Raw genomic sequence first — 23054 nt, forward strand, 5'->3', positions numbered from 1 at the left:
GAAGAGGTAGATGTAGGGCCGGACAGCTGCAATAAAGTAAAAACTCAAAGATTTATTTCTTCAACAAAGTTGTGCTTGTGCTGCTGCACACCCATGCCCATGCCCATGCCCATGCCATCCATACCCATGGCCAGATATATAGATACAGAGTTTGTCTGGAGAGTAGTCCATATGTTGCGTGCAAATCACAGTGCAGGCTGGGGCGCTGCAGAATGGGATAGGATAGGGGATGGGGATGTGGTTCGCTTCGGTTCTCTGGTTCCTTGGTTCCTCAGCTGGCTGTCCAGTCTGGCTGACCGTCTGTCTGTCCGTCTGTCTGTCTATCTGGCTGACTGTCTGCCACCGCTGGCTACTAAAGACGTTGCCAACAGGAAGTTTGCAAAACCAAAAACGGTAGCGCCAAGATTTATTATAAAAATGCTCATAGCTCAGGCAGGCAAGCGGCAGCATATTACGTTAAAAGTGCACACTGCCACACAAACATTATACATCTACCCATAAGTATTTACGTGTGTGGCCAAAAGCACGAGCTCGAGCACGAGCAGGGCAAAAGTTGGCAGCAAATTGTGCGGTCCAACACTAAGGCGGGCAGCTCTTAATTGCACATTTATTTAGGTTCGCCAAGGCAGTTCGCAGGGCACTCAGCTCGTGTCTGGTCTGGTCTGGTTCGGTCTGGCCTGGCCTGGCCTGGCCTGGCTAGTCTGCTTAGTAGTTTATCATTCGCTGTACTTAAATTACGCCCCTCCCCTGCTCTCACCCACACACTAACGAACACAAGCACTCACACACAGAGATAAAGCTCTAGGCCCCTGCACATATGAGCCAAAGGAAAAACTTTGTTCTCGATTCTCGTTCGCTTTTTTTTTTTTGTTCTGTGTGTGTGTGTGTGTGTGTGTGTGTTATTTTCGAGGAAGCAGCAGAAGCCTGGCAAAAGTTTTCGCCCCTTGACGCAGAACGGAAATCTGTATATTAAATGACTAATTATAGACATTTTATTACCTTGAGCAAGATAAATGGCCAACAGTTGAGAGGGCCAGCCGAACTCTCGCACCCATTTCAGTTACTCACTGCTAAACGAGCATCCTTTCTGGCTGGATCTACTCGCTAGTAGCCGGCAGTGGAAATAGTGGTGGTAACAGTAACAGTAACAGCTTGTCAGTTGGCAGTTGCCAGAACATTTTCAATTAAAAAACATTCCCGCTAACCTTGAGTAGAAGGATAGAAAGGATGCGGCAGGAGTGGCATGAAAAGGAAAATGGGAAAATCCGCAAAATTAAAATGACAAAAGCGAGGCGTTTACTTTAAAATGCATTTCCACAGAGAGGCAGCGGCGTCGTCAGCGTTGTCCTCATTGTCGGCTGCTCCGGCAATTTCCACGTTACGTTTCGTTTCATTTCAGTTAGTGCCATCTGCTACCCCGCTCGGTGAAGCACCCAGTGGCACTCCAGTCAGCGCGCTCGGCGCCCATGTGTGTCGTGTCCCCTTCAAATGCTGCCGTTGTTGCCTACACTTTCCTCACCCTTGCCTCACATCGACCTCCCCCACCACCACCCCACCCGTTGACAGTACGAAAATTTTTTTGCAAATGCTGCAAATGAATTTTTTTCCTTGCCCGCTCTAGTTTTTTGCCTTGGCTGCTGTTGCCGTTGCCGTTGCCATTGCCGCTATGGAGCTGTGGCGCTCCGCTCCCTGCTCGGTGCATTTAGTGGCATCATGAGATGCTATTGCAATTTCCTTGCTTGTCGCACATACTAATTCGCCCACAGTCCGGATAGACAGGCGCCCCCAACGGAACTGCTTGCCCTTCGCTCGTTTCCCATCCCTATCAGCAATATTATATATACACAAACATATATATATATATAAATGTGTCTATGTATGTGTGTGTGTGGAACAACAGAAAACATAACCACAAACCAGCGTTAAAGCAAAGTGAGTGTGCTCAAATGCTTTGCATAAACGGAAAGTAATAATTTAACGCAAAATTTCCTTTTGCTGATGCGGATTCTGCTTCTGCTTCTGCTCCTTCGTTTGCTCCAGCTCCTGTTTCTTACGCTTCAATGGATCTCTCTCCGGGAGTGTGTGTGTGTGTGTGTGGGTTGTGGGCTGTGGGTTGGAGGGTGCAAATGCCTTTGCAGCTATTGCGCAAATTGAACTTTTAACTGTAGCACGAGCTTCCCCAGGCATCCGGTGCCAGCTGCGTGCGTCGGCAACTGCTGTTGCTACTGCTACTCCTGCTGCTACTCCTGCTGCTGCTTCTGCCACAGGAAACGGCAACATGACCTTCGGGCGGTTGCCTGCTTTAAATTTGTTTAGCATCTTCCGCTTATGATATGGCAATAGCCTCCAGATGCATATCATCTAAATGGTGCAAGTTAGTGGCAAAGTTTCTGCCAACTTATTAGCCTAGGCTGCTGCCTCGGCATAATCCCCAATCAATGGCCAAGTGCTGGGACTTCCACTTACCCGGCGTACCCCTGCACCCCTGCACAGTTGTCGGTGTCAGGACTCGGAACATGTAAATCGCTTTAAAATGCAATAACACGTGCCCCAATGTCGTATGTTGCTCTCTGCTTCTTCTCACTGTTTTCTTTTGGGTTTTTTTTCTTGGCAAACAATTCTTTTGGTTGCTGTGGCCCCCGCAACATAAAACTCTTACACTTAGTCCCAAATGCATGTTTACACTGGAGACGAATGTGCCAACAGAAGAACATGGGCGTAGTTGCTGGGAAATTGGGAATTAGCAGGAGGATGAACTGCATGAATGTTCTGTGAGAGGTTTGCCTGGTCCAAAAAAGGATTGGGGACAAATTAATTCGACCTGTGCTGACTTTTCGGGGGGATTTTCGTAGACAGCGCTCCCCAAGGAGCTTCGCAGCGCCACTGACAAATGCAAATTTCATTTTCATGCTAGGCCAAATCGTCCACGAAGTAGAAGGAAACGAAACAACAACAACAAAAAAAAACGGAACTGGGTACCGCAAGCAACTCCCAAGAAGATTTCAACATGTCCAAACATGCAAATTTTCCAGTCTGTCGCTGCCTCCTTGTTTTTCATCGTTTCCTTTCCTTTCGTTCTGTTTTTGTTTTTTTTTTTTTTTTTGTTGTTTTCTTTTCTACTTGTTTTCCCATGCGCTAGCTGGCAAGAAATAAGTAAGAGAGGAAGCAGGAAAAATACCAAACCCGGCAACCGGAAAAACGGAAGCAACGTGCGTGCATGCGTGACACAATTGAAGCGCCTAAAACGCCGAGCTCCAAGCTCCATGCTCCGTGCTCTGAAAGCCCGAACTGAACTGAGCTGAAGTACATTGGATCTGAAGACCAGCTCCACAGCTCCAGAGCTCCCGTCAGCCCAGGGCCCAGAGCCGAGAGCCGAGAGAATATGCTTATCTTTTTCATACTCTCCGGCGTACTCGTGCTATCGGACCCGGAGGAATCGTTAGCCTGCCATTTTGGTCGCATTGCCTCCACGGGCAAACAAAACAGAGAAAAGCAGAGGAAGAACCAGCACCAAAGGCAACAATAGACTACAGCAAAAGCAGGAACAACAACAACAAAATCAGGAGACTGACGTCGAGGATGGCGAACGCACTCAAGTGATTTGACGATTGATTTTGCTGTGCTTTTGATTTGCCCTTTTTCGGATGAAAGTCGCTCGGGTTATTCAGCAAAACAATGTAGAGTAGGGTCGGGCGGAGCAGGAGCTTGAGCTGGAGTTGGAAAAGAGCATTGCCCGCAGCCGGCGACAAGTGCATAAAAATACACAATCAAATGGGAAAGGCAGCAGTAAAATTGTTTGGAAAATTGATTTTTCTTACATTTAACTGAGCATTCAATTGCTTATTTTCATTGGGTCGCAGACGCTCGAGAGACAGGGACAGGGACAGGAACAGGGACCAAGAGTGCAAACAAGTTAGTAGGAACAAAAAAAAAAAAACGACGGCGAACCATCAAGTGAAGTGGAAATATTGAATTATTTATATTCGTTGCACTGCGTTATGTTCTTCCGTTCTTCCGTTCTCTTGGCTCGCTTTTCTTTTCATTCCACTTCCACTTCCGGCTCCTCCTTTTGTTCTCTTTGCTGTTTGCTAATTTCTTTGATTGCCTTACCAGTTTGGGGCCCGGCTCTGCTTTCTTTTTGGCTTGTTTGCCAATGCGCTATTTACTCTTCACGCACAAAGACAAAGGCCATGGGTCCCGGCGCACTTGAAAATTGCCTCAAATATTTATACACGAAGCAAGCTTCGTTAGGTTACCTGCGGTTATTTGGATGCTCCCCCAATTTCGACATTTCACATATACCCCATGCTGATGTGGGGGGACATCATAAAGTATTCATAACACGGCAACTCAATTAATTAAGTACAAGTAAAACGCGTTGGCAGACCAGAACTAACCTTTGGCTGATATGAGTGGCGGCAGAAACGATACTACATAATGCTAATTATTTTACATTGCCTTCGACGGCGACACCAAGAAGACACAGACAAACATGATAAGAGGAGGGCAGGCCACCGAATGGAAGTTTCAATTACAAGTTTAGACAAGCGAAGGGCGGACGCCCTGTGACATGGGTAATGTGTTGCCAAAAGGAAAATGAATAATTATCAAGGGAGTAACTGCCATTATACACATATACATATATATGGGGGTGTGTGTGTGTGTGTATACGAGTATTTGTTAATATAATATTGACTGCTCAATTTAATTAAGCAAAACTGAGCCATCAAAATGATAAAATTCCCAAGAATTTGGCACTTACTTTTAAGGCACATGCCCATTAAATTCATCCATCTATTTGTGTAAAATATTATGGAAACGACTGGAACAGGCATGGCTTGAATTCAGGTAAGTTTTTCTTCATTTTATATACTCGTTTACTCCACACCTACTTTTATGAGAGAGGTATGAGAGTATGAGTATGAGTATGGTATGAGAGAGGTAATAATCTGAGTTCACTTTGGCTCGAAGTTTGGGGAAGAGAATTTTAATAGACGTTCAAATGAAACTTTCTTTGATATCTGGTAAGCTTGAATACAAAGTAGAGCTGTAATAATTATGACAGTTTCTTTGAATGGTGTCGACTTACACCTTTTGCGCATCCCATCCCATAACGAAAGGTAACAATTCAGAATGGGTCATTCCTTTGACCACCTTTTGGCGAACCCTCTTTCGCGCACCTATTGATGTTGCTGTTGATGTACATTTTTTTGTTGCCAAGACTGAAACCACGCAACTTCTTATAGTCGGTCCCGGCGACTTTGTCCTGTCGTTGCTTCTGCTTTGTTGTTGGCACTGCTTTTGTTTTAGGCAACATTATTAATTTTAATAGAAAACTTTACAAGAGCCAGGGACCACTCGGGGATGGGCAGGCAATGTACTTGGCGCTGGGTTGAAAATTAATGAGGGTTGTCCACTTGGCGCTTGTTGAATTTGTAATTTGTTGCTGGCCCGTTCCCATAGGAATAAGCGATGCGATTCTCCTGCTCCTGCTCTTGCTGTTTGAAGTTGTTGTTGGCTGTTGTAAATGTTGCCCTGAGATAAGCGCCAGCGCAGCGACAAAGTGTAAGCGTAGCAATTATTTGGTGATTTCTCAATGCCCATCGCTCCGGGCAGATCCACCGGGCTGAGGTGCCAAAGACAAAGGCAAAAGGCTTGCCCATATCGCGGCACTAAACTTAATTTAATAGGCACTTGGAAGCAGTCGCCGCCGCAATCCCAGCACCAGCAGCAGCAGCAGCAGCAGCCGCACCCCAAGTGCGCATCAATTTTAAAGCCTCGGAGCACTCTAGTCAAGTGGCTGGTGCCGCACATAAAATCACATAAATAAGCATAATAACTAATGTAAACAGGGCGAGCAGCGTAGTAGCGTAGCAGCGTAGAGTCTCTGCATTTGCATTTGAGCGCGAGAAATTGCCGCAATAAATTTTGCCGTAAAAACACATCGACATGTGGGCAGGGCAGGACGAGGACAGGAGTGACGTAGCGTAGAGCGTCGAGCTGGGTTGAAGGTAAACTCAAATTGACACGATAGCGCATTAAAGGCAAAGTGCACACAATTACAATGAGTGGGCGCCAATTCCTGAAAGAAAAGTGCCTGTCGCTGGTTGAACTGGAACTGTGGCAAATAAATGCGAAAACTTCAAAAAGCGCTCAAGGTAATGCCAGCCAGCCAGTCAGCCAGCCATCGAAAGGCTACAAATGTGGCCAATATAAATTCTCAATAGCTGAAGCTCAGCTGGGGTTCCTTTTCCTGTGCTTGCCTCACCTTGTCACCCATCCAAATCCGGAGTTGTATGGCTTTGAGGTTTCCCCCAGCGCTCTGCCTTTGAGTGTGTGTTTGATTTTTATTACGCTGACAAATGGCGTGGCGCATTTAAGCCGAGACCGACCCCTTTTTGCGTTGGGTTCCGTTTGGCAGTGAAAAAATTTGAATTTCAGCTAACCAAACATCCAAACATATGCGGCGTCGTCGCTGGTCCTGCTGCTGCTGCTGCTGCAGCTTATGTAGCATACTTTTGAGCTTAGCGTGTAAGGCGCATAAATCGTGCAGCATTTTCTTTGCCAACCCGCGACATGACAGCTCCAAACCATCGCTCTCGGCAACCCCCCCGGAAAATCCATTTATTAGCCTTGCCGGAAAACAAAAAAATTGAATAAAACTCGCGTCGCCCACCTTCATAGGCTTCATTGATTATTCCCGAAAAGTTGTGCTTAACTTCAAGGTTACTTTAAGGCGTTCCGTTTGCACAAGATAGACCCACTTGACTATTGGCGGGAATTTGTTTAATTTGGCGTAAGACAAAGACAACCAAGCCAGGACCATGCAAGCAGCAGGAGAAACAATGGCGCTGCCGGCTCGTTGCCATGCATCAAATTTTAAACAGCAATCTACTCAGGCAATGTAAATACAAACCACGCGCTTGAGATTACGCTTTATGATACGTGATAGCGCATTGCGTAACCTTTTCGCAGATAATCCTGTTAGACGGTGTACGCCCATAGATGCCAGCTCATCCCACCCGGCCTACCCCGCCGCCTCGACGTCAACGTCAAAAAGTGTCTTAGACATTTGCAAAAGGTAAAAATATACAGAGGTAAACCCTACTAGGTCGTGGGTATTGTTGACTTTGTCAAGTTGTTTGCAACCCATATAAAATCTGGCTAGGTGCTGTAGCGGCAGAGTTTTGATGAAACTACTTGGGAAACAGATTTCCGAAATTTATTTACTCATTTCTCAAGGAATCACGTATAGGTAATACTTCTATATTTTGTTTCTTTGTTTTTTATTGGTATTTATTATTTTTATCTGCGGGTGCAGCTCATAAAATTAACCTTTTAATTTATAAACCACATTTTATAGTATGGAAACTTTCCATGATTTTACGAGAGTATTCAAACTTCAATGTACGCAGTTATTTTGCCCCTTTCTGTTGACATCTTAACACTTGCCGCTTAAGAATGCCATGCCACATTTGGCAATGGTGACAGGTGCCTTTAGTTGGGTCTGGCAGGGCGTAAGGCATAAAGCTCTGATGTCATCAAAAATGTCACTCAAAAATTTATGAAAAGCGGAATATAAGAGAACGCATGCTCTTAGACTAGACAGCAGACAAGCAGCGTTTGCTTTGCCCCCATCTCAGTCTCTTTCTGTGCAGGGAGACGTTGCTGCTGGTTTGCTTGTGTGGGCGAAGACAGCGTGGGAATGCCCGCAGCGGAACCTGGAGCTATTTCTATCGCATATAAACTCACTTAATGCGAGTGCATATTGATAAGAGACAAGGACGCGACAGGGCAGATAGTGTGGATGATGGTGAGCGAGGGGAGCGGGCACGGGTTCTGCCTCGTATCAGCAACAGCTGCAGGAAGTGCGCTTAAATGTGTCGTCTGTGCCGGATAAAGCGTTAAGCCTTTGCAGGGACAACGCATATGGCTATGAATTATTATTGTTTGGGCCAAGCGGCACGGCACGGCACGCACATTCTGTCAGGCACTGAGGATGCCAGGCAGTCACGTTTGCTTGTATCGAAATCGATTACCGAAGCGCAGAAATCAATTTTTGATGTGCTCTCAATAAGCCGCCACTTCCTGATTATCTGCTCCGCATCCCCTATTGTTGTCACCCCTGCGTATACGTAATACTCTGCATATATTTTTCCCTGATCTGGTGTTTTTTTCGTTGTTTCGTTTTCGTTGTTGTTTAAAGCTCTTACCCGCGGCATTGGCATGGGCACGACAGGTGAATGAGTTTTCCAGCTGGTTGTCATGCAAATGAATCGCTTTTTTGTTCTTTCTTTTTTTCGGCTGCAGCCACAATCAAATTATGGCTGGAGATTGTTGGCACAAGCTATTAAAAAGTTTTCTGCCTAATTGCCAGCCACCAAGTGCTCCTCGAGCCCATCTTAAGTGAAGCAGTCGAACAGCAAAGGACTGCCGTCAGCGGCAGACATGCATGCAATCACTTACTCGTACTGCTCTCCACTGATAAGAAACTTTTTTAAAGCCAATCCTGACTTTTGGCCCTCTCGATGCGCCGGGGTCCAACTTGTGCTCCGGGATTATCGCATATTTTTCATAAGTGCGACGTGACTCCATTATAGGTCCCGAGTTGGGCTCTGCAGGTCCCGGGGCCTAGCTAAATCGCTCAAGTTCGTGTAACTACATAAACGAATGCCACAGGGGTCGCATATTTGCTTATGGCTGTGTGGGACAACTGTGTCTTGTGCATGTCGCTCTCATATCTATTGATTAAGCCGAGCACTTTTGTGCAATTTAAAGTTTCACAGGTTTATTGACAGGTTTATGCCAAGGCACTGCAGCGAACGCAAAGAGGAAAAATGGAAAATTCCAAGGCTGCAAAATTCCTGCAGGTACAATCCCACAAGCCTGAGCACGGAATTTTCCCACAGCTCAGCAAGAATTTTAAATTGAAGCACAATGTGTCTTTCACTTTAATATTCTGTAATTTTCATCCTTCTACTGGCAATACATAGACTGATTATCATTTAAGCCAGCATCGATGCTGCCATTTCAATTGGGATCGATTTAAACTTTCCCCATAGTGAATATGGAATGTACATAAGTACTTTATCAGAATCTTTATGCTGCTACCTGCCTTTGATGTCGCACATTTGTTTCAAACACAAGCTGCTACTCATACTCATAGTTGACCTGCTGCTGGCTATAGCAAGCCGAAATATTTATTATCATATCATATGCCTAAACCAAGCCTAAAGCTACAGACAGAATGGGGCACAGACATACTAGCAGGGCCCAACACACAGAGAACCTCTGCTAATGGGATGCCCTTTATTTTTTTGTTTTTGTTTTTTTGGATGTTGCTGGGACAACGGACCCGGAGGAGTGGCCTCAGGTTAATGGCCTTAGTCATCATCTGTGCCTCACATGCACAGCAAATTACGGAATATACAATTACAAAGTACACTTTTCTAATTGTAATTGTAATTGTAATGCAGCGGCCAAGCAGCCCACAGCCCACAGCACAGGCAAACAGGAGCAGCTGGCAACGGCACCAACAACAATGCAAACAGTTTAAGGGGCCCCAAGTCGGAAGGTGAAATTATATGCCTATGCATACACATATACACATACACATACACATAAGCATACACGCCCACACGTGCACACAGAGACATAAAGCTCAAGTGCTCATAGTGTGTGTGTGTGTGTGTGTTGACATATTGTCCGGGTCCTGAGCCATGTTGTGCCCCTGGAGCCGGTCCTGGGCCTCCCTTTTGCTACGGCCTTGTTTTCATGTTTATTTGTTTGCCAAGTTAGTGTTAACTTTAGTCATTCAGCCAGATATCCGTCGGTGGCACTTCAGACTGCCTCCATTTGTGTGGCTGCTGCTCTTGCTGCTGCTGCTGCTACTGCTACTGCTACTGCTGTTGCTGCCACTGCTGCACGTCGTCATTATTATAACGTGCCCGCCCAAGCCAGTGACAACAACAACTGTACCTGGACTAACAATGTCTCCCAGCTCAAAGCTGGACTGGCAAACGTAGACGCAGAAGCAGACCCAGACCCAGACACTAAGCTACACCGCATCCGTCATTGGCTCTCACACATGACCTCATTAGCCATTGAAACGTGACTTGTTATTTGACTTGTTTCGCGAGCCGAGCTTCGCTCTATCTCAGTGTAGCCATCTGTATGGGCTTGTGTACCATGTGCATACCCGCTCAAACTCTAATTAAATTTGCTGTTGATGCAATTTAGCTGAGCTCAACCACAGGACCGCGCATATGTTAGCGAAAAATGTCATTTCCAGCACTGGGGCAAGAACGAGGACGACAGTTCTGGTCGGTGCCAAACAATTTTCGGGTATTTCCGAATGGCAGCGGCAACGGTTGGCTGACCTCAACGTTTTTACTGCTACCCCACCGATACCAATGCCGTTTCTGCTGCTGTTGCTGCCGCTCCTGCTACTGCTACTGCTGTTGTCGCAACTGGGATTAGGCGCACCAGGCACAGCAATTTGCATTGCAAACAAAGTGAAAACAATCAATTTTATTGCAGTTGCATTTAGTTAATTAACACCAATGCGCAGCCAACGAATGGATAGACATTGCTATCCAAGCGTCGTAGTGTTTGGGATTACTGTTGGCCAAATGAAACTCGTTGAAATGGAATTCAAGCAGATTTAGCCGCTTTGCCGCTCGTAAATTAGCCAGAATTAATTAATGCTCATTAATCAAGCGCAAAGACACAGTCTAGCAAGAAAATGCCAATGCAAGATCATACAAAAGGCGGCAGTAAAATTCAGTTCATTCCCCTCCTGATTTTTATTTTTTTTTTTGCTGGTCAACACTCATCAACGGGCCTGCTGCTCGTCTGCTGCTTTTGTGTGTGTATGTGTGTGTGTGGCATTCATTCAATTTCAGTTGCTGCTTTGCTGCCGAGTATACCAAAAATCTGAACTCCAACGCTTGCCACAACTAATTATGCCACTAATTGAATTTTCGCATTAAGCGCCGGCCAAGGGGACCGAGATACTCACGCTTTTGCTGATGGACGATAGAGGATGCTGGCCATTTGACCAGGATGTCGGATGTCCGATGCCGGACTGTCCTTGCTGGCGGGTAGGTTTTGTGCATGAGTGGCGGAGTTAATGCCGTTGCCACGCTATTGATTTTTTTTGCTCCCATGTTTAATTACAATTTTCACTGCCCCCCGGAAGGCAAGAGGCAAAAGGCCATTGTTTGCCATTATATTGATTCAATCTAACGAAACGCTGCAAGTGCAATGAATACCTAAATATGTAGCTATATAAATTGTACACGTTTAACCTCTGTCGACTGTCCCTGTTCCGGGCTCAAAGCTGGTGAAGTGAAGGTAATGGTTTGTTTGAGAACTCAGAAAGTTCTATAAGGAAAATACTTCTGGTATTATAATTTTGTTATGTTCATAATTAAATAATTTATCAAATCAATCAATCTCAATCGGTTAGCTGCCTGTGCAAGACTTCTCGTTTGAGCTCGAACGAATTTGAAAACGATTCATAAATTAAGGGCGTTTCCAGAAATCCAGGCTGAGGCAATTTAAATTCAATTTCATCAGTCATTATTCGGTTAAGTCCGAAACCAATACAAACACACATGTCAAAGTTCATCGGCTGTTGCTGCTCCGGCATTGCCTCGCATTATTTACACTCGAAACCAGGCTCGGCCACAGTGCAAATGTTTGAATTTATGTAGCGGTTTCAAATATTGAATTGAATATTATGGAATATCTGAGAGCGTTCTGCTGGTCAGCCGTACACAGCTGGCACACATCCATTGTGTTTGCTTGCTCCGGCGGCGGCGGCGGTGGCGGCGTTGGTGGCAGCAGTGAGAGGTACATGTTGTAGGGGCAGCGATTGCGTTTGCTATTTGTTTGCTGGCTAGGTTTAATAGCCACTGCCCATGTTCTGCATGCATAATATGAATGCACTCTTTCATTAATAAACTACAACCTAACATTTGTCTTAATATCAAAGCTCTCTATCTCTGTGGCAAAACTTAATTCAAGTTGCATGCGGCGTTGTAACATTAATTGAAAACTTTGATTGAACACACAAACAGATGAGGACAAATCTAAGCCGCAACACAGATACAGCACACACACACACACACAGGACTGGGCTAACCGAGCTGCCCACATTCTGGTCTGCCGCTGTTCGCCTCTCCAACTTTGTTTGGCCTTTGCCCGGAGTCCAACTCTACTCGACTCGACTCGATTCTGTCGCTGGACAGGCATTCATTTCCGTATGACTTGAACATTTTGCGGCTTTTCACTTTGCGGTTATCCTCAGCACAAACCGCAAATGTAAAACTAATGGCATTCCAAAATTTATGAATGCAATGCCCCCTTTATATGAGTGTATGCGTGTGTATGATGCTCCTGTGTGGTGTGTGTCCTTTCGAAACGAAACTGTGTGAGTCCTTGAGTGGCTGCTCTGTACAGGGCTTTGATAATTATTTTGCCATTAGAATCCGATTAGCTGGAAAATTTCCGTGCCGCACATATGCAGCTTCATCTGGGCGTGTGTGGACCGAAACTTGGCCTGTGTGTCGGAGTCGTTTGATTCATTTCCGCTGTCATGTGCGGTTCTGGCTCACTCCCTGCATTCACGCCATTCAAGCCATGCCCGCGCGAACTTCTGGGTGCAGTTTGGCTTTAAAATTTAACGCCCATAAGCGCGATTATCACGAGCATTATGAGCTGCCTGATGAAGTACAAACAGCTAAAATAAATAAGTTGATTCTTAACCCTATTCCAGGCTCCAGCATCCACCATCCAGCATCCAACATCCGCTACTTGCACTGGCAGCTTAAATATTTTCAGCGTCAATACGCTCGCAATTTCACCCATTTGGCATCAATAAACTATAAAAGCGAGATGCTTGCGGCTCTGTCTGGTGTGTTTATATGGAGCCAAAGCGGAGAGAGAGGCGCTTCCGCTGAGGCAGCCGCTGATGCTGCGGGCTGTAGTAAATATAAAAGTAAACGCCAAGTACATAGACAACACACAGTCAGTGCAAGTCAATGGCAATGGTCGGGTCGGATCGGGTCGGGCAACCCGAAGGAAATTGTGGAAGGGCTGCTGGCTGGTTCTATGTAGTATAAAATTTATGACTTGAGCGCATTCCGAAAAACATTTGCGCCTCGGTCTAGTCAGCACCAGCAAAAAAAAGAAAAAGAAAACAAAGAAATAACCAGTAAGGCACAAAAAAAAAACGAACGTGGTAGAGTCTAGTGCTTAGTCAAGTCGCTGGTGATGGAGTGCGGTGGCTATTGACGTAGCTGCTACTGGTGATGCTGTTTCTTGCATTTAATGGCTGCATAACTGGGGGCATAAATAAGCAGCCCTTACTATCGCAATAACTGCAAATTGTTTAAGGCCGTAAATTTATATTTCAGGCATAGGCCAGGAAGAAAACTTATATTATTAGAAAGATGTATATCTGAAATTGCTTTGGCACTCTGTTCATGTTTCCTCTTATCATACTTTAAAGTGAATAATTATCGACATAATTGGCTAAGTGAAATCGAAACTGCAGTTATGTACAGCCAATTATAAGGTCACGACGCCGTGACTATCAAGCACTTTCACTGTAATTAAACGCCATCTATTGATACCTCTGGATATAGTTTCCCCTCAATTGGCCGCTACACAGCTACAAAATGGTCTAGGTAAGCCCATCAATAATTGATCCAATCTACTTGAAGCACAAGTAATACTGCGCTGAGTTTTGTGGCTCCTTTGACAGGATAATTTGGCAGGTCAATCAATCTAAAACAAGTCAGGCGTACTGATTACAAAGGGATGCATCATTAGTCTGGCGTAGTGTAATCTTCTTGGGTTGTTTACCCAGCATTTGCCCAGACAAAAACAGTTGAAAATCTCTCGGATTAAGTGCAGATGGTCTGTTCTGTGCAATCATTTGGATCCTTAAACGGCTACAATCGCTGGGACAAAAGTTTTCTCTTTCATGACTTTTCCTTGCCTTTAAATGCTAATTATAAGTTGTTTTTGTGCACAGACACAAAGTTTATTTTATCCAAACTACTCGTAGATATGCATATGCCAAATAAACATATATTCATGCGAGTATGTGTATGTACATCCGATGGAAAAATTACGGAGTGTTTAATTCAGAGAGAGCATATGAAAAGTTTATCCTTCGGACAGAGTAAGGGTCGAAGAGCCGGAGAATAAAACATGATGTCTCTTAATAACTTTTTGCTAGCATTTTGTTTGCTGATTTTTTTTTTTCATTTTTGTTTTTCTCTTTCTTGTTAGCATGCCAATGCCAACACACAAACACACACACTCACATCTCGTCCTCGAACAAAACCAGAGTTGGGACGCGAGCGTGGAAAAGCCTCTGGCAAAACTCTACTTTGACATTGTCCTAGTCTCCATCCATGTCCATGGTGCTGATGATGCTGGTTTTACTTCTGCTGCTGTTTCTGGCTGTTGTAGCTGCTCGCTGGCCAATATTCTGTTCAAATTAACTTGTTTCAATTAATAATCCCCCAGCAAATATGTCAACCACATGGGCCCCGGGCGAGGAATCAGGGTAAGAGGTCCTGTAGCTGCTGCTGAAAGTCAAAAACTATGCAAACTTTTAGCTGACTTTGACATTTATGGTTTTCCCCGGGGGTTGGCTTAACTTGCTGCCGGCGGAGATTGGGGGGGTGGTGGTGCGGTGTCTGTGGGACAAAAGTTTTCCATTGCCATTGCCCCATTGGATGTGCCGATCGGACGGGCCTCTCTGTTGACTGTTCAAAGTTTTTCGGCAATACTTTGCCCAAACATACGCTCAGTTTCCGGGCTTCATTTGGCTAATGAGTTGACCCTGTCCAGGGCGCAACTCCGGCTTAAAGCCGAGTGCCGTTCCAACGTGCATTTTGGCCCCTCGCCAGTCACTCGGCTTTGTACACATTAACAGATATTTTGCAGGGGCACAAGGATGGTCAGAAAGGGGTAAACAGCAAATGGGATTGGAAAGCAGCATAGCAGCATAGCACAACAGAGACCAAGTTGGCAAGTTGTGTGACAGTGCGTTGCTGTCGGCCATATGGCCGCCCTGGTGCCATCTTTTTGGTTTAATCCAATTTATGCTACTCGCAAAACTTTTGTAAAACAACTTAAAAGTTTTGCGCTTAAATAGCATCAAGTCAAATCGGAAACAAAAAAAAAACACAACAAAGTATGAAATGACTTTACTCCAGACGCAAGAACAAGAGAAAATCCAATGAAGAAAGGTCGCTCTCTCGTACAGGGTGTGTGTGTGTGTGTGTGCGTAGAAAATTAAATAAATTGTTCATTTTGACACATTTTGCCACGTTGACTTATTCACCATCGATCCTTCAGGACTCTCAAGCAACTCATTCGCCCTGTTGGCCAGCAGCCTCGTTAGCCAGGGTCTACAGTCGGCGCTGCTGCTGCTACTGCTGCTGCCACTGACGACAACACGAATCAGCTATAAAATAGTTTTTGACGCTGACGCATGCTGCATACCAATTTCTCGACTGCCCCTTTGCCGGCTACAAACTTGCCTTTTATTTATTTGTTTAGAATTTTTCGCACGCCTCTCCAGGAAACCCTTTTTGGCTCGGGTCACTCTGTCCCGGCCAGGGCTAATAAAGTTGTCAGAAAAAATTGTTTAACCATAATGATATGCTTTGGGGACAAGTGTTGTAATCCTTTTTGTGGCATAACCCGTTTAATATGTATTGAAATTCACAAAAGAAACCCACATTAAGTTCTCCCATCTCTGTCTCTGTCTCTGTCCCTGTCGCCAGACCCAACTTTACAGAACACTTTGATAAGTTGTAAGCTTAACAACGGTTGACGTCACAAATTGCTTCGCTTCTGGGAAAAAGCGGAAAAATTTGAAAAAAGCCAAAGTCAAAGATGCAAAAGTCAAATGGGTGCCAGTGCCAGTGCCATTGGTTGGGATGGTCGGTTGGTCGGATGTTCGGTTGCTCTGATGGTTGGTTAGTGGTCATGCAAGCAATCATGTTACAAATTTCCTACTGCAATAGCAAAAGCAAAACCAAGCCAAGTCTCCTTCCACTGTTTGTCGACGGTGGCCGGTGGCTGGTGGCGCAGCTGCTGCATCTACAATTGGCATAGTACAAGTGTACCAACTCCAGCCATTCTTTTGCCCACTGCCCCTCCTTCTGTGCTGTGCAATACGGTTTCTGTGTTTAGAGACTGTTACAAGGCTACGTGCCAAAGAGTTTGTTGTGTTGTGTTGTGTTGTTTTCCACTGCCAGCAATTGGAAAAATGTTGCACAAAGTACACGCCATAGCCAGTCGCAGCGCCATAGACCAGCGTTGGCGATTAATCAAAAATTGTTTACTCCAAGTGATGGATGTGCAACATGGTTTTGGCCTTTAACCGAACCAACCCCGCACGGTTGAGGCTCGCTGAGGCTACTAGTGTAGTGAAATAGCTAAGCAGAGGCACATTTTTGGCGTTCCCAGGGAGTAGATACGGTATACGCGAGAGGGCCATCATATTTACATGTGATATATAGAAAATGTTGCAGTGGCAGGCAGCCAGACAGGCAGACAGCCAGGCAGCTGCATCCAGGGAAGCGGTTCTTCTTCTGCGTCTTTTTCCCGTTTTTTTGTCCTGTCAAAGACTGCACCAACTGTTTGGCCATTTGTTCTGGGCTCAGAGAGACAGAGAGATAGAGAGAGCGGCAGCGACTAGAGACTGGTTACACGACGAGCTTCGTTTTCATTTTTCCATGTCATGTGTCAGCGCTGCGTCTTGCCCAGCGGCAATCACAGACGTCGCAGGACGCACGCCGCACGCCGCTCGGCACTCGTTCTATGCAAATGCGAGTATAAATGGATAACTCCATCATCGCAATTCATGCCAGTGCCGCGCGGCTGTAACTGCTGTAACGCAACTGTAACTGCCGCAGTAACAGCCTCACTCACACTCACAAGCGATGTGGCAGTGGCAGTAGCAGTCGCAGTCGCAGTCTCACTCGAAATTGCATTCGCCATTGTGTTAGTAAGTAGCAGTAGAGCCATGACCGCGAAGCGACAGTCGCAATCGCAACAATTGTGTTTGCTCTGGTCGTCCTCGACCATACCATCCGCCACCGGGCGGCGGGCTTCTGTATCTGCGTCTGTTTCTGCCTCTTCCTCTCGCTGCCTGCCCCTGGCCCGTGCCACAAAAACTGTTTCTCTGCCTCTGATGACTGCTCTTCTTTTTTGGCCCTTCTGCTGAGTGCAATTTGGCCAACAGCAGAAATTATGCAAAACGAAAAAAATGGCATGCAAACTTGGCATAAATCAATAGAAAATTTATACGTTTCACAAAAGTGAACAGTTTTAGCGTGTCTGCTGCGACAGTCAGACGGCAGGACGGAAGGACGGCAGGACGGACGCGGAGGTCTAGCATTTCGCGTGTTCTCTTCGTCCTACGAGTAGTTTTTCGCTTTTTTGAGTTCTTCTCCTTTAACATGACATCTGAAATGATATTCCCTTTGTCAGGGAAAATTTCCCTGCTGAGTTTAAGCCACCTAAATCACTGGATAAGCACATTGATGTTGTCAACAGTCAGTATTCTCTTTAGTATGCAAATCAGAGTTACATTGACTTTCAGATTTTACTTTGTAAATTAAAGTCGTCGACATTTTTCGATAAGGGATTTAAATACCAAATGCATACAGAACTCTGTACATAATAGGTTTCAATGAACCCAAATTAGTTTAGCCCTTTAGCAAAGCGAAGTGTCTAAAAGTGGCTTCCATATATATAGTGATAATTATAATAAGGAAAATAAATAGACTTGTAATACGTATTATTAGTACCTACTCTGCATAAATAGAAAACCCCTTAAGCACAACATTGTAGCTTCGAGTAGCTAAAGCAATTAATCATCCATTGATTTCCCAGTAGGATTTCCAGTAACTTTCGAGTAACTTGGCTCGTCTAATGGCCCAACGGCAGGCAAAGACACCGTGAACAGAGAGTGAGAGGGAAAGAGGGAGAGGGTGAGAGAGTCAAGACTTACATTGTCAAGAGGAATCGAGGCGCTTTCCCATTAGTCGGCTTAGCTAATTATTAACTGCATTAGATTCTGACAAATGACAAATTGCGTTGCCATACACCTTGTGAGCTCCGTGTTCTTGCTTTGCATGAGTATGTACATACATACATAGCTACATATATACATACATACATATGTACGCTGTTGCCGCTAAGTATTTTTGACAGAAAATTACCAACTGTGAGTGAGGAGAGAGAGAGCGGTGGAGAAACACACCCAACACATAAACACCATTCAGGTAATATATTCGGCATAAGCTCCGAAAAATTTCCAACACTTTGGGCCAGGTCATTTATCATTAAAAATAACCATACACACTGCGAAAAGCGAAATGCGTAATTATTGGGTTGCGGTGGCCATGCCCTGTGGTTGGGGCGAATGGAGGCGAATGATTGAATGTGTTTCATCAAATATGTAACATGAATTATAATTTTAACATATTTGCGGCCGGGGGGACACCTTCTGCTTCCCTTCTGCTTTTCATACACGGCCGCCCCGGTGTCGTAGTATTAGCAAAGAAATGGAAAGCCCTCGCGTGCCTAGACCAAATCCAACATTTTCCAGCGCTCCAACCGAACGACAGCAAAATGAGCTATGGAGAGAGCGAACCAGAAGTGCCGATTTGTGGTTTGGCTTGGGGGCAGGAGCTGTAGCTGTGACAGGGGCAGGGGCAAGGTCTCATTGTGTGAGTGTGTCTGTAAAGGTGCCGGCTTTCTATCTGCATACATTGTACATTGAGTGATATGGAAGAGATCTAAAGTAGGCACACTTGTAGGGAACTGGGGCATAACGCACTCAACACGGCATAAATTAAAATTTTTATGCCCAACGCGTTCGGCTCTCTTCTTCTCCCTCTGCCTTTGCTCCGAGTTTTTCTCTCTCTTATTTTCGTGTTTTGTTCTGATGTGTTGTGCTCCAACAGTACCGGAGTTGGGATTGCGTGGCATGTGAAACACAACACGCACACGGAGCGGAGCGAAGCGAAGCACGAGACAGAGGCGAAAAGCTCAGATTTTAGTGGCCTGGCGGCGCGAGTCACGTTATAATTCGCTGGCTAACAATCCAAGCCGCAGGACCGAGTGGCATTCATTTGCTAATCAAAACAAATGAAAACAACATGAATTATGGGCAAGAGCAGCAAAGGCTAATAAGGGTTAAAGCCGCAGAGTTCAGCAAATGAAATACCACCAGAAAGCGTCCCCACACACATGTGAATCGGCTCGGCACATGGCCATGTATGGGTCTGGTCTGCGTATGTCAGTGTGTGTGTGTGTATGTGTGTATCACATTTTTAATGAAATTGCTCAAATGTGGTTTTTCCTCTTGCAACATTCTCCAAGCACTGCGACATACGTAATTTGAATATATGGCACTGGGTCTTTGTCCCTGCCACAGGTCAATGTTGGGTTTGGTTATAGGTATGGGTAGTGGTAGTGGCATGGTTATGGGTATGGTTCGGTGCTATGTGTTTGGGGGCTCAACTATTTCAGGCGGCCTCTGCTATTCGCTATCCGCTCTCCACTCATTCCCATTCGAAGCTTTCAAGTCTGGCAGTTTGATAAATAATGAAGTCATATGTCTAAAGTTGAATTTTATACTATCACGCAATTGCCAGAACCAGAGCCCAGAGCCCGGAGCCATAGGCAGGGCCAAGCCAAGACTCGCTGAACGCTTCCTGCCTTGTCTAGGGAAACGTACATACATTGTATGCGACGCCCACATTTTCGCAACTTTTTATGTAATCGTAAAAATATTTTTATGATTTCATAATTTTACAGTGTTGGTACGGGGGCCGGGGAGCCCAGTTGTTTATGACCCAGGGCCCGCCCCATACACTGTGTCTGTCCCTGCAAATTTGTGGCATTTTTATTTTGTTACTTTTCCCTTCTCTGGATTAATTTTGTAATTTTCCACAGCCGCCATGCAGCATCTCTCCGGCTAGTGGTACAAAACGGTGCTTTAAGATCAGCCCAGCACAGGACGGGACAGGACAAGCCTGGCCTTGGCTCACGCGAACGCTAATCTTAGCCTTGACTCATATCGCAGCATTTTGTTCTGAAATTTTATGCAAAACCATACCATAACCCAACTGTTATAAGTTGCCTTGCTACAAGTACTACGAGCGTAGCCACCGGTGTACGGTGAGGCAAGCCCAAATGGAATCACAGCGGGTTGCCCACAGCCCGTACGTCCCGTCTGATTCTATTTCTATCTAAGCACACACACGTGTGCATGGGGAATATACATACACAGATACACAAATACACGGAGGATACAAGCACCAGCATGTATTTGTTTAAGGCTCGGCTACCTTGCAACAAGGACAACACAACACAGCACAGCACAGCAGAGCAGAGCAGAGCACACCGCTCACAGCTTGAAAAATGTTTGTTGTCAACATTTTCAGTTTGCATCGTTAGCTTAAAAGCGTGCGGCACGGCCCGAGCACCAAGGGGGCCCCGCACAATGGGGCGAAAATCGATAAATGAGACAAACCGTGTGATTTAGCCCCCCAAGCACACAAAGGACTTTCGTTTTGATCAGAAAATAGAAAACTGAGGTTACACCAAGGCCATTGGGTGTGGTTCAAGTGTCGTGAAAGCGTTTGCTCATACCGAAATTAATTATACCAATGAATTTTGTTGAGTGAAAAAAATAAAAAAAAATACAAAAAGTGAAAACTCTGGCAAAAGTTTATGAATATTTCTGTTAATGGCTTGTGGCTCATCCACTGAGTGGGGGGAAGTGTGGTGTGGCAATTAGATTGGACTTTCAGCTCACAGCTGCGTTTCAATCATAACAACTGTGGGAATAAATAAATAAATAAGTAAATAAATGGACATGTCCAACAGGTATCAGCCACAAAGCCTCTGGGCGTGTCCTTCGGCTTGTTCTGAAGAGGCAGCGCCCGCCTTGGATTTAGAACTTTCTATAAATATTCTCCTCAGTGATGGCCAAGTTATGGCAAACTCTTGCAATTAAACTGTCAGCCTTATGAATTCATTAAATATTTTAATTGTAGCTTTTGAATAATTAAAATTCCATTTATATGGCCGCACAGACACAGCACACAGCACACACACACACACACCTCAAGCCATAAATCTGCGATTAATTAAAACACCCCTTCGTGTTCCTGTTCGAGTTCCCCTTCCTTATCCACCCCATTCTTTGTTTTGTGTCCTCTGCTTGGCCAACTTCAAGCATCCTCGGTGTATACGTAATAGTAATTAAACTTAATTACAAAAACATAACCAAAACTCAATTGCAAATCGCTTCTGTGGTCGACTCTAGCTCTTTTTGTCCGCCACTCATTGCTCCCTCTATTGAACTCGTGTCAGCAGGCAGCAGTGCTGTACTGTCAGTACCACGAGCGATTTGCAATTTATGCAAATCACTGCGCTCAAGGTGAGCGCAGGATAACAACGTAACCGGCGAAAGGTAAAAGGAAAAAGAAAAAGGAGTAGCCAGCTTTTGCTGTCGTTCTGTGGATTGTTTTGCTTAACTTTGCATTCTAATCACATTTTCATTCATATTCGAATTCGAGTATTCGCTCCCCCCACTCACCTGGATCGTCGTCGTCGTCCCAATCGATTTGACCGGAAGTTATATTGATGTGAGCCGCAAATAGGAAGAGCGTGAATAAAGCCAAATGGCGCTGCCAGCACCGTCTGGCATTGGTATTGGTATAGGAAGTTGTTACGTGCATTGTGGAAGTCCTCTTAGTTCGGTTCGTTCTTGCTTTCAATTTTACCAAATCCATTGTGCGGAGTATAATAATTTATATGCAGGTTGTGCTCGTGGTATATACGAGTTTTAACTCTCGTTTCTTTTGCTGCCGCTGCCGCTGGGGCTGCGGATTGTGTGTTGCTGATGTTGTTTTCAATTTAATTTTCTCAAAAAATATTCAGCTTCTCTCACTCACACACAAACCCACACTCACTAACACTGAGACACGAGCGCGAAAACAAAAGTTTTTCCTGCTGCTGAGGCTCAAAGGATGCCCGGATCGGGGTCGTGCCACTGCTGGGACGACTCCAGCATTCGCTGGCATTAAACCTTTCGCTCGCACTAATGAAGCAGCATGGGCGAATATTTCCTAAAATTCGTTGTAATGCCGACTTGCTCCTCCTTGAGCTGAGCAGCTGAGCTGAGCTGATTCTGGGCACGAAGCGCGTGCCGCTTTCCTCGAGACCTTCAACTACTAATTAAGTTGTTTCATTTACAGTTCTTGCCCGGGGCATAACTTCAGCGAGTCTGCTGCTGATTTTGCTGCCATTTCGTGGCATTGAGGTGCGCGAATTTCTCCAATTGTTGCATTGTTTAGTTCCTCAGCTTTTCACTTTCCGATTCCAATTTACTGCAGAAGAAGAGGGAGACAAGAAAAGATGAGAGAATTATAAGTTGTGTGTGTTTTTGCCAAGGGGGAAATTCACAAAATCATTTTTAAGTAGATTAGCAAATTATCCGATTGCATGTGCGCTAATGAGCTAAAAAAAAGGATACTTAATAAAGATGATTCGATAGCTGTGTTTCCTTAACAAATATTGTTCTTCTTAAGTCCATTCTTTTATATAAGGGGTATATATAGTATGACCCATATAAAAACTGTGCCGAAAGTAGCGCAAACACTCGTACTTGAACTCTAAGTCTTCAGCTACATTCTTCATTACCCCCCACCCACGTGAAAACGGAAATTAGTTTCACTTTCCAAAGCTAACAAGAAACACAATAATGTCGGGCTCATTGAACTCTTCTGCCCCCCGCCGTATCCGTTGAGCACTCTTTACCTCATCAACATCCCATGGTGCAAACTGTTGCCTACATTTTGGGGCACGGCGCACTATCTGCAGTGCCTAATTTGGCATAGTTTGGGGCACCTCTCTCGGTGCTCCTCTGACTGGCTTATTATGCGCACTTCAAACTTTAGACAACGCGGCAGCAGCAGCAGCATTGCTAGAGCCAGAGC

At 45.2% G+C, this 23054-nt stretch overlaps 1 protein-coding gene across 3 annotated transcripts in view; it reads right to left on the reverse strand.

Annotated features, from left to right (window-relative positions):
• LOC111076162 overlaps window positions 1-22439 on the reverse strand; it is a 68734-nt gene extending 46295 nt beyond the window's left edge. For all 3 annotated transcript variants that reach the window (XR_005967850.1, XR_005967851.1, XM_022369835.2), the window contains exon 1: window positions 21653-22439. Coding sequence is in view for 1 of the 3 variants with exons in the window: in XM_022369835.2 (XP_022225527.2) it covers window positions 21653-21848 (196 nt within the window). In the remaining 2 variants the exon portion in view is untranslated. The remainder of the gene's footprint in view (window positions 1-21652) is intronic.
• Window positions 22440-23054: the final 615 nt, after the last annotated feature.

The sequence above is a fragment of the Drosophila obscura genome, unplaced genomic scaffold, assembly GCF_018151105.1.
Source record: "Drosophila obscura isolate BZ-5 IFL unplaced genomic scaffold, ASM1815110v1 contig_192, whole genome shotgun sequence".
NCBI lineage: Eukaryota > Metazoa > Arthropoda > Insecta > Diptera > Drosophilidae > Drosophila > Drosophila obscura.